A 17,641-nucleotide genomic window follows, 5' to 3' on the forward strand; every position below is an offset into this window, starting at 1 on the left:
ACACACACACACACACACACACTCACACAAACACTCACCTACCCTTCCCTGATAGTTGCTGTGATATTTCAGCTTATAACCACTTTATTATTTCATGTATTATAGAGGGCTTTTGCTTTTGTGCATTAATAGCACTTTAACTGAGCAGCAGCTGTTAAAAAATTCACACGGCCTGGGTTTAAAACTCAGCTCGTTCCAACTTTCCTCAATGAAAAAGGAAAGCACTGTCGGGACTGTGTGAGCACGGAGGGACGGGGTATTTTGAATGTACTACAGGATGCGTTTAGCTCCCAGGCTAATGGTTTGATGGTCTATAGACGGTGCCAGTGTTCTCAATAATTCATAGGTTCTTCTCAGGGCTTAATAAAAGTACTCCACCACTGCGTCTTAAACTATTTCCTTTTAATCTTTTTATCTAGAGATAACTCCAACATTCTTTTGTACTTCTGCCAGCATGGAGTTTATTTCTAGATAAAATAATTTGACATGAAATTTGGGTAATAGCGTTGACCGAGATGATGTTGTACATGTGCACCAGCATGAAATAAAATCCATAGCTGATAAGCATTTAGCCACAATGTGTTCCGTGTAGATACAGCTGGTAATGTGGATAAGAAGAAGAAAAACATCAATTCTTTTGTTGTCTTATTTGTGGTTAAAACTACGCCGAACTGTTTTTCCTGTCACTGTTCTGTTGAACTTGGCTCCATATCCTGTGGAAACAGTTGATTCCTGGGTAAATTAAGTCCTCTTCCTTAAACCAGGCAAACGAGTGAATTATCCTGCGCCCACATTATATTTAAAAGTGTGTACTTGCTTTGTGCATTCATCTTTGCGTGCCTTTGTGATAGTGTGAGTCCAGGGAGAAAAAGGGGAAGAAAAAAAAAGGAGACAGTTGGCAGATACTGTCTGAAATGGTGAGTGGCAGCAGGGAAATGGCACCCATAATTTCTGATTAGTTTAGTCTTTTTCCTCATCAGCAGCGCCCTGCTTCTGCCGGCAGCAGTAACTCACAACTTCCACATAAAGAGGGAGAGAAAGAGAGAGACGATGGATGGAGGAGGGGTTCTGGATAGAAGTTGAATTAGTTTTTATTGAGCCCATATGAACACTTCAATTGTTTTTCATTTACAAAGTTGGAATCAGTTTTTTTTTATCTTGTTTGTGGTTTATATTCAAATTCATTTATCAAACACTGACTAAAGTGTTCAAATTTGCCACTTGTTTTGCATTTTTTTTGGGGGGGGTACACAGAGCTTGTATTGTAAACTAATATTAATTTTTGACTGTTTAGCTAAATTAGTGTGTATTATTGCAGCTAAAGTTAAATATGATCGATAGTGATTTTTTTTTTTAACCATATCTTATGCCGTATCTTTCCATCCCTTCATGAAATGAAGTGGGCTCTAATTCTGGCACAGACAGATCGTTCAGATCCCTTCAGTTTCCCGATTTCCATTTCCAGCCCCCCTGACAAGCTGTCCACCAGATGTCTTCATTGCAGATATTTTAGTCTGATGGCAAGATAGGCAGAAGATTGGTGGAAGAGGTGGATGTGGGAGAAGGGAGTGCGAGGGAAGATTTTTTTATTTTTTTACTGAAAGGAGTGCACAGCCTGCTATTTTGATCCATGCTGAAATGGATGTCTGTTCGATGTCGATAAAAAAGTTTAGGAAGACATTGGGCAAATCTAGTGTTTGAAAGTAAAGCTGGCTGCACATTGAGTCAAAACTTTTTTCAGGAAATTTGGTATTATTGCCTCAACCCATTCAATCTGTGAACAATGAAATAGTTCAACTACTGCACTGATGACTTTATCTAATCAACCTGTTCATCTCGCACACTTGGAACATTTTGTGCAGTTTGCAAATAGCTAGAATAAATTGGATGATTACAAAAAGCATAAATACAGAAAAAGAGGTCCTATATTGTGGTTTAGGAGGCCTTCCTTCCTCTGGAAAACACTAAGCAGGGAGATCTTTTGGCGTACAAGCTAATTGGCCCATTTTATCTGGTGGAGGCATGTACCACGGTTGGCTTCCGCAAGTGTTGTCTCTTGTGGCTGGTTGTGGACTCCTGTGGAGAACGGCTGGGCCACGGGGCCATTGCTGTGTGTTGGGGAACAGCTGGCAATGGACGCAGCTGCCTGATTGTAAATCAAGCGCCATTGTTCCACGTATCGCTTTGGTGCTTGTGTGGAAGCTACTGGTGTCCCACCCGCTAAGAAATGCTGAACCCAAAACAAAGGAGAGAAAAGGACGCTCGTGATTGACTGATGTGCAGATTTGTGATAAATCCCGTTTCCTGGTGGAACGCTTTAAAAGCATCAAATTGCATTTACTGCTATGGATGGAAGAAACTTGTACAACAAATTTCATTGTAGTTCAGTAATAGTTACATTCAACTATGTGAAACTCATTGAGCTATTCCACATTTGGACTCCGCTCTTTTTCGCCTCACAAATGTTCTTTATCTTTAGTTATAATACAGGTTTCTGCCTTGATTTTATTTGTTACTTCAACAGCTAAATACACTCGCTGACAAAAAAAAGTTAAGCACCCGGATGTAATGGTGGAAATGAAATGAAACTGCACGTGTTAAAAGGTCATGTGACTGCATGACATTGGATTACCAGCCTGGAAGCAAGCAGTGACTTGGTGCGAATGGAGTTATACAGTAGTTGTATCCTCTTCTGCTGCATGTCGGCTCACATCTGTTGAAACTGACCCTCGAGATCTGGCAAATTGGCACTGGGTTGGAGTTGATGTTCAAGTTGACCTCACACAAGTTTGATTGAGGAAAGATGGAAGATCGAGGGACTTGGCTCGCCACTAGATGCAGACCATAGACACACGTACTCTGTCTGGATGGGTGATGTCTTGTTGACCGACAATCTAAAGACGGGTAAACATGTTGACGCAAGATGCCAGTGATGTATCGCTGTGTTGTCAGGTTCCCCCAAGTCACTAACCTGCCAACCCACCTCTCCAAATGCGGCCATTATAAAATTCTAGGAAGCTGCTCTGTTGTTAAAGGCAGCTTCTCATGAGACAGTGAACCTGTAAACCAGCTGATACCAGTCACAGAGACACGGTGCAGGACAGCACAGTGTTGTAAACAGTCCAATACCTATTTTTGGATGGCAGGCCCAGATGTTATGGAGTTCTGTAACACCTGGTGTGTTTTTGGTGACCAGACTCTTCATGATATGTGTTGGTGCCCTGATGTACTGTAACATCTGCATGCTCCATGATACAACCACCCTGCCTCATTCAAACTCAGAATGAAACCTCTATCAAACTCCATCACCTGACTGTCAGACACTTCGTCAGCCGCCTAGCTCCGTTCGTGATGTCACCACTTTCACTTGTTCTGTACTTGCCGGCTCTTGCAAATCAAACCGTTTACATACCTATCACTGGTCTGCCTGTGGACCAAATTGCGTCCAAATCAGATCAATCCTTCTGAGTACTAAATTTTTTGTCAGTGTAATTGCCACTTGTCTGGGTCTGAATCATTATCTGACACAACACAGATAAAAGACTTTTTTCCCAAGTGTTTATTCTGTTTGAACAACGCAATACTAAAAAGTCGTCAGGACATATTTGACTTAACGTCGTCATGACTACAGCTTCTCGCTTCTTATAATGGTAACTGACAGAAAATTAATTTTTAAATGAAATTATTCATGTGATTTCAAAGATAAGTCGTTACCTATTGCCCAATCCTAGGTCTAAAAAAAAACAAACACCAGTGTGGCATAAAACAAGAACTTCACCATCTCCTGTTGGATGAAAAATGATGGACATGACATTTTCTGCAAAACCTCAGTGATTCAGGGATACATTTAAAACCAAAGTGAAGTGTATTTCCATCCTTTCCCATTACCAAGACAACACTATATCCTGCCAGACAGATCAGAGTGGTAATAGCTTTAAATACCACCCTTTGTCTCCTTCTTTCTATCCAACACTCGCATACAACACCTCCCCGTGCACAGTGGGTAAATGAAAACGATGATTCTACAGCTGCAGAATTTATCTTTTTTTGTTGAAGTGAAGTGGGGTCAGAAAGGGAGTATTTTTTTAAATGCCAAGTAAGGTAAAAAAAAAAATATATTATTTTGCCTTTTTAAAGCTGTTTTGTTGTCCAAATAACTTTTTTGTTTTTTTAAATAAACAGAACACAACGTCAGAAAAAGCTGCAAAATGTGGCAGTAGAAGGGTGAATAGAGCCAAACTGACATCCTCCTTTTCCAAGCTTATCACATCCTTTTTTTTTTTTTCTTCTTTTTATATCCAGTTGTCGACACTTCCTTTTTATTGGAACTATATCTGTTCCTTTAGAAACATCACACACAGTTGGCAGAGGAATGCACAATTAGCATATTCATGAGATGAATACGCTGGAAACTTTGGAGTCGCGAGCGACAGGGGGTGTGGGGTGGGAAGCTGTTTGTGTGCGTGCGTTTGTTGGGGAACAAAAAAAGCAGATGGCACGGTGACTTTGAAAATCCAAAATTAGGTATGTTTTCATGAACTTCACGCTCATTGGCTATGTAAATCACACAGTCAGACAGTCATAAAAGACAGCGTTGTGTGTTTTCCAGCTTTTCCGTGGAGATGATGTTTGCTGATTGAAATCTGCACGGAGTTTCTTACCAGCTTTCGTTTTTGTTTGTGTGTTTATACATTTGTTCATGGACTGAGAATATTATGACTGATTGAAAATTGAGTAATTCTTTTTGTACGAGTCATCAGATTGAAACACAGTTCCATTTTCGGCTTCGACACAGATCTTGAAGCTTCTTGACAAACTTTTTTTAGAAGTTGTGGAAATAAAGGTTACTGAATACCATCTCCCTTGTGCTGTCTTTCAACTGATTTTTCTTTTTGTTTGAATGCATTTTTTTAAATTTATTTTTTACTTTTAAATTTGGATGCTACTTTGAAAGAACTTTCACCTCAAATTTTTACTCTAAAGTGGCAGAATTGGCTCCATGCAAAACTGTACTTCAAACAATTTGTACTTTTGTAGTTTTTCTCACTACATACCTATACTTGGCAACAAAAAGAAGCTGTCTGACACACATGCCTTGGTGCTCACCTTCACCCACTTTGTACCCTTCTTGGTCGGCTTTGTACTTACTTTGAATACACATCTCCAAAGCTACATCCATTTATTTATTGTGATTTATTTAACATTTTATAAATGTATTATTGTCAGGATATTTTTGTAAAAGAGCTCTTTGATCTCAAGGAGTTTATCCTGGTTAAATAAAGGTTAAAGGCTAAAGAAGAATAAGAACATAATGTTGCATTTTGTAATATTTTGTTGGTATTTAGGTGGTATGACCTGTAAGAAAATGTAATATTTGGGTGTTTCATCACAATACACAATGCATATTGCAATATTAAAAAAAAACATGTTTTTAGTCACAATGTTTTTGTGCGATTCTCCCCTATGGCCTCATGCAGCAACAAACCAAATGGAGGCCACAATGTTCCCATCATTTTTCTGTATCATGTTGGCTCCTGGTAACTTTCACAGATTCCATCATTTCTTTGCAATCTGCTGCATCCGTTTGTCTACCAATGCAGCATCACTATACCTTTATCACACCAGACACTTTGACTTCCTGCTTCCCTTTGTTTTCCTTATCTTTGGGTTCATTTATTTATTTGCTACTGTAGTTCAGTTTTCCTAAGTCTTATTGTCCACTTAGTCACAATAAAACATGAAGATTTGAATTCGGGGTCAGATCAGTCCTTTGCAGCAGTTGGGCGCAGTGAGGTGGACGTGTTCTGCTCTGACTGCAGCCGGGAGGGATGCTGTGCGAGGACTGGGCCGCCTTGTGAGCGCTTTGGGACCAGGGAGGAGCCCACGTTAGCACCTTAACATGTCTATTAGGAAGATTAAAAGCAATACATGCTTTCATGACAATCTCCATAAAAATCCAGTAACACTAGAAACAGTTTCTACATTTGTTGTGCGTTGCTTTACTCTAAAAGAGTCACTAGAGGTGTCTGAAAACTCACTAATTATAGTGATAAATTTGCTAAGTTAACAGCACTCCTGAGGTGACTTCAGTGTAGACATATTAGGTGTGTGCTTAAAATCAGATCATGGAATGAGTCAACGCAGTGAAACAATAAACTTTGCGGCAATATAGAGACTTTTTAAACCAACATAGAAAGGTAAAAAAGTGACATAACAACTTCAGCATCAGACGACTCAGACAACTGAGTCCAACAGCTACTTTTTTTGTTGTTTTTTTTTGTCTTTTTTATAATTGCTGTGTTTTAAATTATTTGTCGATAGTTGTTTTGCTTTTTAATACGGGAGTTGACTCTGTGTATTTGTGTGTTTTAGACATGGCGCGTCGTTGGTGCACGTTGGAGGGCGGCTTCTTGAGTTACTACGAGAGTGAGAGAAGCGCCTCAGCTATGGGACGAGTGGACGTCACCGAGGTGGTCTGCCTGGCGATCAGCAATACAGAGACAATGAGCGGAGCTGGGTATAAACACACACACATTGAGTAATCAACTGATGATATTAAGCCACATTTATTTGTAGGTCCAACAAAAAACAAGTGTTGATCAAAGTGCTCTACATAAAAAAAAAATATCAAGTGTTAAACAAAAATTAATAAAAACAACCTGCTCAAAACACACAATCCATAAACTCAGTCCAGTTTAAATGCTAAACCCTAAAAATAGATTTTTACCTTATTTTTAAGGTTTTTGGCTGTGTGAAAGGGCAGGGTGTTTCACAGCTGATGTGCAGCTACAGGAAAAATCCCATCCCTGACGTTAATCTGCTCCAGGAGTTTTTGCTCACCTGACCTCAGTAACCTTTCAGAGCCACAGTCAGATATAAATATCTAAAACCTACGTTATTATTCTTGTTCTGTTCTAATAAGTAAATTCTATTTTAAAGCTTTTTCCTTTTTTTGAATTATGTAGATTATTTAAATTTTAAATGCTGAATTTATGCACGTTAAATCAGTTAGCCCTGGCCTCCCTTGGAAAAGAGATCTATGATCTCAGTGGGATTTGTCCGCTTAAATAAAGGTTAATAAAAGTTACCTGATTTCTGGTGTTTTTATATAATACAATTTACAGTGTTTATTTATTATTTAGAATCAGCACAATAAGTCATAACTGAATAAATAAACCAATTATATTTTCAGGGAGCTCAGTCTGGTTTTGAGACTTAAAGGGGTATTTCAGATCTTTTAAAGAGGAGTTCTGTCAAAAAATTATAAGAAATTAATCACTTACTGGGGATGTTCAAAGCTATCTACAAGACAGCTTTTTGAACAACCCAAGTTTGGAGGAGTTTAATTCTGACAGAATCGATAAGCTAATGGTTCAGAGCTAGCTGCTGCTATCCCTATTTGTGTAAATAATCAGAGAATTGAGTGTAAATAACGTACAATGTGAAACTGATGGCAGCATAAATTTTTGAGACTACTGTTGTTTTTAAGACGGCAACAGTCCACTTTGATTTTAGCATTGCTGAACGTGTCGTTAGCTTGTCAGTCTGTTCAACATTAAACTAGTTCTCCAAACTGAGGTTGTCCAAAGCAGTACAGTATCTACAAAACAGGCGAGATGGTAATTGTTTAACAACCTTTTGACAGAACCCTGCTTCAAAATGTCTAGAAGTACTTTTTCTTTACAATAAATTACCCATATTGCTAAATGCCATTATATTTCCAATCCTTTTAATCATTTTTACCCAATCGTAATTTTATCCGCTTCGAACCACACGAAAACAAGAAGTTCTCATTGATTTATTTTTTTCATCGGCCTAATAATTTACTTCCCAAGGAATGCCAGCCTGTTTTGACATCCAGTAAATACCCAGCCGCTTGTAAACACAGACCTCTGCATTGCTTTCCTCCTCATCATACATCTTGTTTGCATAACCTCAGACCGAGCATCACTCACTTGAACAGAACCTTCAGAGCTTTACGAGTGTTATATTTCCTTGTTTCTTTGCCGCTGATACAGATGAACTGTGCAGCCTTAAACACCACTTCCTGGGCTCAATTTACTGTTGCCATTCGTCAGTCACATTACGATTTAGTTAAAAAGAAAGTTGCACTGATGACAAACTTTATTTCTTTATTTCTGCTGGAGGTGATGCAAATGAAAAGGAGAAACAGATGCCTCGCTCACACTTCTCCCACTCCCACTGGATCGCACCAAGTGCGTGTCACCGCGTGTGTCTCCTCACTTCCAAAGCGAGGACTCTAATAATGGCGTATGATTAAAGCAGAAGCTAACTCTTTAATGACAGCAGCAGATGTTGTTAAGAGTGAACAATGTGTTTGTTTGTAAATGCTGTGTGTGCACCCATAAGAAGCACATCTGGCAACATAACACCTCATCCTGCGTAATGAGCTGGACACAGACACAAAGCCATGAGTGTGTGTTTGTGTAGTCACCATTTTATTATTTTTTTTAGCTTGCAGCATACATCCCAGTTACAGGTCACGGCATCACCCCGAAAAAAAAAAAAAAGGCTATTATTTCTCTGTCACTAACGCGCTTAATGGCCGTGCGTTTCACTAGATTAAACTCTGCCTCACTCTCGCTCACTTCTCCGACTTCCAGCGTTCCCAGCATGCCTGAGCGCAGAGAGAGCAGGAACGTCTCACCTCTTGACTGTCTGCTGCTCATAAATATTAATATATGCAGATGACACACTCCTACCAGCAGCCTATCACCTCGCTACAGGAGGCCGTGGGAGTCGTTTCCATTAAACGCCGCGTTTGGGTAATTTCACTGTGGCCGAGGACACTGTGAAATACTGTCTGCTAAAGGTACATGAATATTACAAACCCACTCCTCAGGAATCAATGCAAAAGGAGGATGTTGGCTCTTGATAAGTTGAGGTTTGACTGAAACTTTTTTTTTTTTTGACTCAGCTGCTTGATTCAACAAGGCAAGTCATTTTTTTTACCTTCACATCTAACTCATATTGATTAATAAAAAAACAAATGCAATTACATCATTTTTGCCCCCCTTTTATCTTTAAGCAGACTTTTGGTTGTGAAATAAGTTACACACACACAGGACAGCAGTAAAATAATCACCGACGACCTTAAAATCAAGCTTAAATTTAACTTTTTACTGGGTTCTTATACATTTTTTTTATTCCATACTTTTCCAGATGTAAATTTCCAGATTTCCTTCCCAATTTTCAGTCCATTTTTAACTTAAAATAAAAAGATTTACAATGAATTTACGGCAATATAACGAAAGTGGTCTAGCATTTTATGTAAATTAAAACTCAATGAAGAAACTGGATAAATAAAGACGGCATGTGATAACACTTTTTTTTAAGGAAAACAAAAATCACACCTTCTTTCCTGATGATTTTATGATCTAAAAAAATGTCAGTAACTCAAAACCCAGATGGCTACATCATTTAAAAAAAACTAGAATTTAAGGTAAATTTCTTGCAGCTATTGGTGCCAGAATTTTACCGTAAACTCTATGATGACAATGATGACAGTACGTTGTACTTTCTGAAACTCAAAACTTCACAATTAAGACCTGTTCTTTGTTCACTGGAAATGATGGGAAAAAAATACAAAACAAACATACAGCCTTGAGTCCCCAGACTGTCTCACACCAATTTGCACCTTCATGCAGTGACTTAAACATCTCACGTGTTGACCAGTGCCCTATACTACGAAGCAGGTTTAACTTACTCAGGGATTCTTTAAGTGATCCAGTTCAGCTCATGCTAACAGTGAAGAATCAGGCTTACTACTGTATAAAGCTAGTTGTCAACTCAACAAGTCAACTCAGGATTCCTGACTCTAGATCTGTGTGTGTTCATGTAGGAGTAAAGACTTTACTTGCTGACCTTTTTATGAGGTTTAAAAAGTTTTAATCTTGTCTCATTTGTTGACTTAGTGTCATATTGATACTTGCAGCCGTCCATACAGAGCTCGTTTGTCATCATGGGTACAAATTTTGAAGGGAGGTATGAGATAAAAAAACAACAGATAAACACGATATGAGTATAACAAAGTACCTCAATTGTAAGGTATTTAGATTATAAAAAGATCTACATTTCAAATTTAAGGTAAGTGAGCAGTCCATGAAAGTAGTCTTTGTGGTTCTGGCTGTATGATCACCTTCCTCACCAAACTTGTGACAGTACCTCCCATTGGGACTCACAGTATTTAGTGTTCATCTCTCCTCCCCCTCTCTTTTCTTTACCATACCATTTGCCAAACACAACAATGTACTCTTCCACTCTCTCCCTATGGGACCTCCACTAACAAGCACCTGCACACCTGCCAGCTCGGAGACAGGAGGGGACTTGAAGTGGCTGAGCTGGGAAGAAGGCGGAGGGATGTGAGGGCACACAAACACCCGTGTCTCGCCTGTTTCCCCTGACACCTGCGAGAAGAGAGTGGCTCATAGCCGCCGTGACCCCCGTGACACCGTCGTCTTGAACAGCCGTCGCTGCAGCATTTAGAGCCGCCACCGCTGGAGCTCGGAGCAGAAATCTAACGACTGCTTGGCACTGTGTTTGCAGGCCATTAAGTTAGTGATACTCTGACCTGTGGCCCTTCCATTGAGGTGTTTGGAGTGAAGGCAAACACAACAGGATGTGAGACTAACAGAGATTAATAGCTGCCCTTTTTTTTTGACAGTTTTCCCAGGAGTCTTTGTGTATGTGTATGGGTGTGGAAGAGCATGCATCTTTCTTTTATCGTTTTTTTGAAGGATTCTGTTTTAGTACTTGTATATAAACTTTTAAACACAAACAACGCAGATCCAGGCAGATGCAGTAAATGTCCCTTAATAGCTAAAGTACACAATATATGGATATCAGTTTTAACATTTACGGTTGAAACAAACAAAAAATATATTTAATTGCAGTTTTTTTTAAAATGCTAGAAATATACATTTTTAATGAATAGACCAAATAAAATGCATAAGAACTTTGTATGTGTGTCTTTGTCTCAACAGTAGCATGTCCACTTCACTTAAAACTTTGGTCTGGATTACCAGTCCTGTACAAATTTGGGTCTGGTCATAAATCCTAAATAGCAGCTTTCTATGGCTATTCTGAAATGAAAATAGCATTTGCTAGCTATAGTACACCCTGGGAGATTTCTAGCTGGGATAGCTTAACATTTTTGGTTGTATAACTTTGTAATTTGAAATTGATTGTGATTTTCATTACGTTTTTTTTTTTTCTGGTATTAATATTATACTATTGCCAGAAGTGCCTGGGCTGTACCAGAAGAACTTTAGGTAGCTGCTAGCTCTGCTATTTGCAGTTGTAAATCATAGATTTCTAAGTATAGAACTTTTAATTTAAAAATGGCAGCAATCCACTTTTTGTCTTGGCCCTAGTTGAACTAGCCATTACTTCATTAACCTGGTCAGAATTGATCTTCAATTTTCCAAACTGGTTTTGTCCATACAAAAATGCATTCTCTTTTTATTTGTTTCTCTTGAACAGAGCAACAATGTAAAAATACTGAAACATCCATAATGAAATAATGCATGTGGTGCTGTAATGCTGCCACAAAATCACACCAAAACAGGAAACAAGGTATGGTGCATGGCCATAAAGCAGGGGTCTCCAATCCTGGTCCTCGAGGGCCACTATCCTGCAGGTTTTCCTTCTTTCTCTGCTCCAACACACCTGATTCAGAGGTTAAATCACCTCTTCATGTTCTGCAGAAGCCTGTTAATCACCCATTGATTCAAATCAGGTGTGTTAGAGCAGAGAAACAAGGAAAACCTGCAGGATAGTGGCCCTCGAGGACCAGGATTGGAGACCACTGCCATAAAGCTTTCACACTGGGTGCAAAATGTGAACATAACATTTAAAAAGAAGATGCCCTCGTGTCAAAGGTTAGATTAGGGGACAGGCTATGACCTCCCTTTTTAAAAGGTTGCATTTAAGCTGTCCACACAAAAATGTAAGGGTGGTGTTTCAGGTTTTTTTTATGTATTTTATTTTACTCGAGAGTCAGTTTTCAAAAAATACAGTTTATGGGGCTCCTAAAACACTGCTTTTGTGTGGACACAAGCCTGAAATAGTATAAAACTTTTGTGTATTTACAAAAAGTGTTCTTGTATGAACAGCAGCTCTTCGCTCCTTTCCTTTGCTCTCACTGAACTGATCATAAACAAGTTTCCTCTGACCTCCTGCAGAGAAACTGCTCAGTAACAATAAATGTAACTGCAGTTGTAATGAGCAATCCAGGTGTGAATGTATCCAAAGTCAACTGATCCTAATAAAAGTATTAAACATCCCCCTCAGTATACAGTAAAATGCAGTTTTGTATGCGTTCTCCTTTTTTTTTTTTTTTTAGTATGTGTGGAAATGTAAATAGTTTTTGTTTCAACTCTAAAGTGCATGTTTGTGAGGGCACTTTGTTTAAAATTCCAGATATCTAAAAGTGACCTCTGTGTCTTTGGCAGGGCTGTGTTTACTGTCGAGCTGTATCTACAGACGGAGCGAATGCTGATTGTCGGAGCTGAAACGCAGGCTACGCAGCATGACTGGATCCAGGCGCTAACAAAGGTGACACAGTTTGCACGGCGCGCACCCACACATAAAGCACACATTTCTCTGCTTCTCTTACAAGTTTGGTTTTTCCGCTTCAAGTAAAAACAAAGAGACTGTGTGGATGTGCTGCACTTTTCCATTTACACTGCGACTTTGAAACACAGAGTGTACTCAGTGAGCCCCATGCTGTCTCTACTTAAGACAAGTGGTTTTGCCATCTTCCCCCGCATGCTGAACGGATCTTGTAATAATTCGCTATATAAATATGCCCCCTGTTGCCTCTTATCTTTTCAGTCCTAGACAACCCAGGCAGCCGTAGCACGAGGGATCGCAGCATTAGTACATATGTCTCTCCATCTGTAGCGTAAGCCGTAGAGACCTCGGTATTTCACATTAAACCACAGAACAATGGTCAAACAAAGCAAAATACTTTTTAAAACTTAGCAAAAACTTCCATTTGGTGACAGGCGCACCTGTTCTGTGTTTGCATTGTTCTACCCAAATTTAGAAAAAGTTGTGTAAAAATGTAAACAAAAACATAATGCAAGTCTCAAAAACCCATATTTTATTTACAGTGGAACATTTAAATGTATGGTAATTTTGACTGCAATGGCTGCAACACAACTCAAAAAAAGACTGGATAGGAGCAACAGAAGGCTGTAAAAGTAAGTGGTCTGAATAATAATAATAATAAAAACAGCCGAAGGAACATTTTGCAACTAATTAGGTTAATTGGCAACAGGTCAATAAGAGGACTTGGTCTAAAAAGAGCATTCTAGAGTGGCTAAAACTCTCATAAGTATAGATGGACAGACACTTACCAGTCTGCCAAATACTGCGTCTAAAATTAGCGGAACAATTTCAGATTATTGTTCCTCCGCTGTTGTATGGAGTTGCATTAGTGCCTATGGCACGGGCAGCTTACATACATAGAAAAGAGACCATCAGTACAGAAAAATAGGTTTTATAACAACATATCCTCCTGTCCAGACAGCATCTTTTTCAGAGAAGTCCTTGCAATTTTTCAGCAAGACAGTTGTAAACATCTTACTGCATTTGTTGCAGCAGCATGGCTTCAAAGAGTCTGGGTGCAGGATTGACCTGCCTGCAGTCCAGACCTTTCATGAAATAAACAAACCGGTTTGTTTTCTTTCTTTTTTTGTCTCTGTGTGTAATCCGCAGTGCTTCGTCCCGTCTAAAGTGGAAGGACTGGTGCAGAAAGATGGCGAACTGATTGGCAGACTCCAGTACAAAGAAGGTCACGATCTGTATCACTGGAGGACGGGCTGGTTCACGCTGGAAGGTTCTGCCCTGCACTTCAGCTCAGGAGAGGAGGAGGGAGAGGAGGAGGTTCTTCAGCTCAAACAGCTACAGGAGCTCAGTAAGCAAGTTGTTTGGTGGCATAGTTGTATTTTTTATTTTTCTCACATTTTTTACAAAAAAATAACTGCAATAGCAGCTTAACACGCTTAATATATTTAATTTGGCGTGTTAGTCAAGTCAGAAGGAACATTTTGAGCTCTGATAAGAGCATTGTGGAAAAAATGTCACAGATTTTACTCACAAAATACAAGAAGTATAGGAAAGGCTGAGAATCAGCTGAGAGTCATCCCCAACACGTACTCCAGGCACTGACATTGAGCGAGATTTTTGTTTAAAACCTCGGTAGCAGACGATACGCATTACTTCAAGGAATGCTTGTTTAATTTAATATAATAAACAACTTTTCGTAATATGCAGTTGTATTTAACCATTGTTAACACCACCTGTAGATCAAATGGTTTTGTTTTATTATTAGTTTTTATTTAAAAATCAGAGAATTGTAAAAATGTTGTTACTTTTGACCATCCCTGAACAGATTAGCCCCTGACTATGTTGTAAAATGGGGCAGGAAGGACAGTTATGTATGGCATGTTGGTATATTGAACAGTGCAGCACACTTTTATACAGAAAACCCGAGTTAGAAACCTCCTTAGGGATGATTTCTCTTATTTTGCTTTTAAGCAAACCGTGGCTAAATACTGACATGAAACGCATGTAAAAAAAAAAAAAAATTACAAAACTTCCACTAGTCCAGTTTTTATATATAAGAGCAGCCTAAAGTTTTCCCACTTATGAATTTGTGGATATCTTGCACTCTCAAATAGCGTGATATCACTCAGTTTTTTTTTACTTTATTCTGTCTGATTTCTAGTCCAAAAAAGATGCAGCAAAATTTGAACACTTTAGAAAACACCATTAGTTGTTTTTTTTTTTACATCTGCACAGCTGAACGCTGTATGTCTGACTACGACGCTAACAGCTGTCAGTGTAGCTGAGTTGGACTAAACCACCTCAAAGCTGAGGGTGGGAGGTGGTGGGTGAAAAGTCTGGTTATTATCTTTAACATTACAGTTTTAGTTTGTAACCAGGGAAGTAAAATAGAATCAATAAACACCGCCTGATTTTGTTTTATTGCTGGAAGTAATAACATAATCATTCAAAAAATGGGGAAGCAAAGAGACTAATTTGCAATTTGCACCCCCACTTTAAAAAAATGGCAAATCGACTGCTCTGCACCTGCTTATATACTGGAGACATTCAGCACATTTTAGCTTGACAATCACATTCCGGTTCAGCTGCTTCCGGCTGTGGGATGACATTTTTGCTAAGCCAAGGCCTTCCTTGACAAATATTGTTTATTATTGTTTATTAATTATATTCTTTCCAACGGAGGTTCTGAGTCTATGATAAATGGAAAGCATTGGCGAGATCTGTTCTCACTTCTTATTAATCTTTTTATTTTATTTGGGTGTGACAGATGAATGCTTTTGCCACTTACAGGCTTTTTCATCTTTTCAGTTTCTCACACCATTACACATTTCAGAACTCTGCTGTGAGTCGCTAACTTGAAATAATAAATCATAGCTGGTGGCGATTAGAAGAGAGTGGGGAAAAAGTGCCACAGAATTGTATATGAGAAAAGGCCTTGTTTAAAAAGAGGTGAGTAAAGGCCGGTGTTATATAATGCACCGACAAGCTATCATCAGTCAAAATGAGACTCAGTTCCCCCTGAGCTGCTCGCCAAATCTTGTATGACGATATAATTTTAGAGCGGTTTATGTGCAATTTACTTCTTTTTTTTTCAATACGAGGGTTTTGTGGCTAATGCTGTTTGTCCACATGACTGGTAAGCATGAGTTATTTAAAGAACAGACTGAAAGGAAACTAAAGTTCACGCATACTTAGACAGATAATAAAGATTTTGGAACATTTCAATTGATTGCGCCAGTGTGACGCGCGAACAGAAGGAGGGGGAGAATCAATAGATCTTTTTAATCTACTTACAGCTCGACGTGGATCAAATCGCGCAAAGTGCCGTCCCGCCATCTCACCTGGGGCGGGATAAAGAACTGCAGCGGTGTTCATTTTTTTCATTCCCGCCTTTCACAGACCACATTTGAGAGCCTTCGGCGCCAGAAGAGGCTGTGTTTTTGTCAGGGGGATGGCGGATTCTGGAACGCTGAAAAGATTGCTTCAGGATTCACAGTCTGTGACATGGGATTAACTGTTATTTTCTCTACAATGACACCACCGCATGAAAGGTGCCCCTGCGTCGCACCGAGGGATTAAATAAAAACACATTTCAATTAAAATCACTGCATGTTTCCAACATGCTTCGTTTCAGAATGCACCAGAAGTTTGTATGTGTCACATGTGCTCCGTTTACTGCTTATTTCTGAAATATTATTTAGTGATGTTTGTGAGGTAAGTTTTTTTGCAGGGTCGCAAACTTATTAGTAGTTATCTTTCAATCGTGTTCTGTAAGTAGATGAATTAAGTTTTTAGACATTGTTAATAATCAAAATGCAGTGATTTGCCGTTTTGGTTTTATTCAAGCGTTTTAAGCTCTGATGTGCTGATTTAACATCATGTAATTTATTTCTCACATTTCTAGATGAATTGAAAGTCTGACTGCATATTTATAGTAAAATCTTTGCAGGTAAAAACCAACTAAAAACATTAGAATTTTATTTGAAACAGCCCCATGTTAGAAGCTTTATTTTTCTGCTGCTGAAAACCTGCAAATAATATACTCTAGATTATTATACAAAGATATTCTTTTACAAATAAAACTCAATTGAAACATTCCTTTAAAAGCTGTACTATAGGTCATTAATCTATTATTTTATAAGACCTAAACAAATAAAAAAATAAAATAACAGTGTATTTGTATAGGAACAAGATCTGAGTTATTGTTAAATGTTCTGGATTGGCCATCTGTCAGCCCCATTCTGGTCACCAGCCCAGCAATCAATTCCTAGTTAATGATAATAATCCCTAAAAAAAATGAGACTTCAGGAGCTCTCAAATGTCTTCACTGGTGTCAGCTTTGTACTTGAGAGGAGATTGATCTTTTTGATTTGTCGTCTGCCAAGACACCTGAAGCACAAATAACAAGGACCAAAGTAAAATGAGGGGGAAATGAAAGATAGATCTGGATAATCATTATATGTCACAGTGCACCAATCAACCTTCCCACTTAGAATGTTATGAAATGAAACACTTTCTAACAAGACGAGCACATTAACGTTAAACTCATTCTGTGTAATCTATCTTATGGCAGTAGGGTAGATGAGACTAAAAAGGTTATTCTCATTTCTCTTCTTAATCATCCAAAAATGAAGACAAACACCAGCGGAAGACCGTGGACAAGCATAAACCATTATCGTATTTTATAACGTCCACCAATTTAAAGGAAAAGTTTGATTAATTAGGCCCGAGCAGCGACAGCGCTGCGAAGGCCTCTTGTATTTCGTGGAATTCTTATTATTAGGCCCGAGCAGCGACAGCGCTGCGAAGGCCTCTTGTATTTCGTGGAATTCTTATTATTAGGCCCGAGCAGCGACAGCGCTGCGAAGGCCTATTGTATTTCGTGGAATTCTTATTCTTATTCTTATTCTTATTATTCTTTTCCCTCCGAGATCGCAAATTTGAGGGCTTTAACATACTCAAAAACTCACCAAACTTCACGGAAAGTTGTCCCCCGTGTGAAATCGCGTGATTCTAATGTAATCGAAAGTGGGCGTGGCCAAACTGC

General features: G+C 38.9%; 1 protein-coding gene across 5 annotated transcripts in view; it reads left to right on the top strand.

Annotated features, from left to right (window-relative positions):
* The window catches only part of zmp:0000000660 (arf-GAP with Rho-GAP domain, ANK repeat and PH domain-containing protein 2), a 165,419-nt gene that overhangs the window by 88,353 nt on the left and 59,425 nt on the right, over window positions 1–17,641 (top strand). For all 5 annotated transcript variants that reach the window (XM_037976413.1, XM_017426249.3, XM_037976414.1 and 2 more), the window contains 3 exons: window positions 6,373–6,517; window positions 12,474–12,576; window positions 13,744–13,942. In XM_037976413.1, coding sequence (XP_037832341.1) covers window positions 6,373–6,517; window positions 12,474–12,576; window positions 13,744–13,942 — 447 coding nt within the window. The remainder of the gene's footprint in view (window positions 1–6,372; window positions 6,518–12,473; window positions 12,577–13,743; window positions 13,943–17,641) is intronic.

Source organism: Kryptolebias marmoratus, linkage group LG7, assembly GCF_001649575.2.
Source record: "Kryptolebias marmoratus isolate JLee-2015 linkage group LG7, ASM164957v2, whole genome shotgun sequence".
In the NCBI taxonomy this organism is placed as follows: Eukaryota; Metazoa; Chordata; class Actinopteri; order Cyprinodontiformes; family Rivulidae; genus Kryptolebias; species Kryptolebias marmoratus.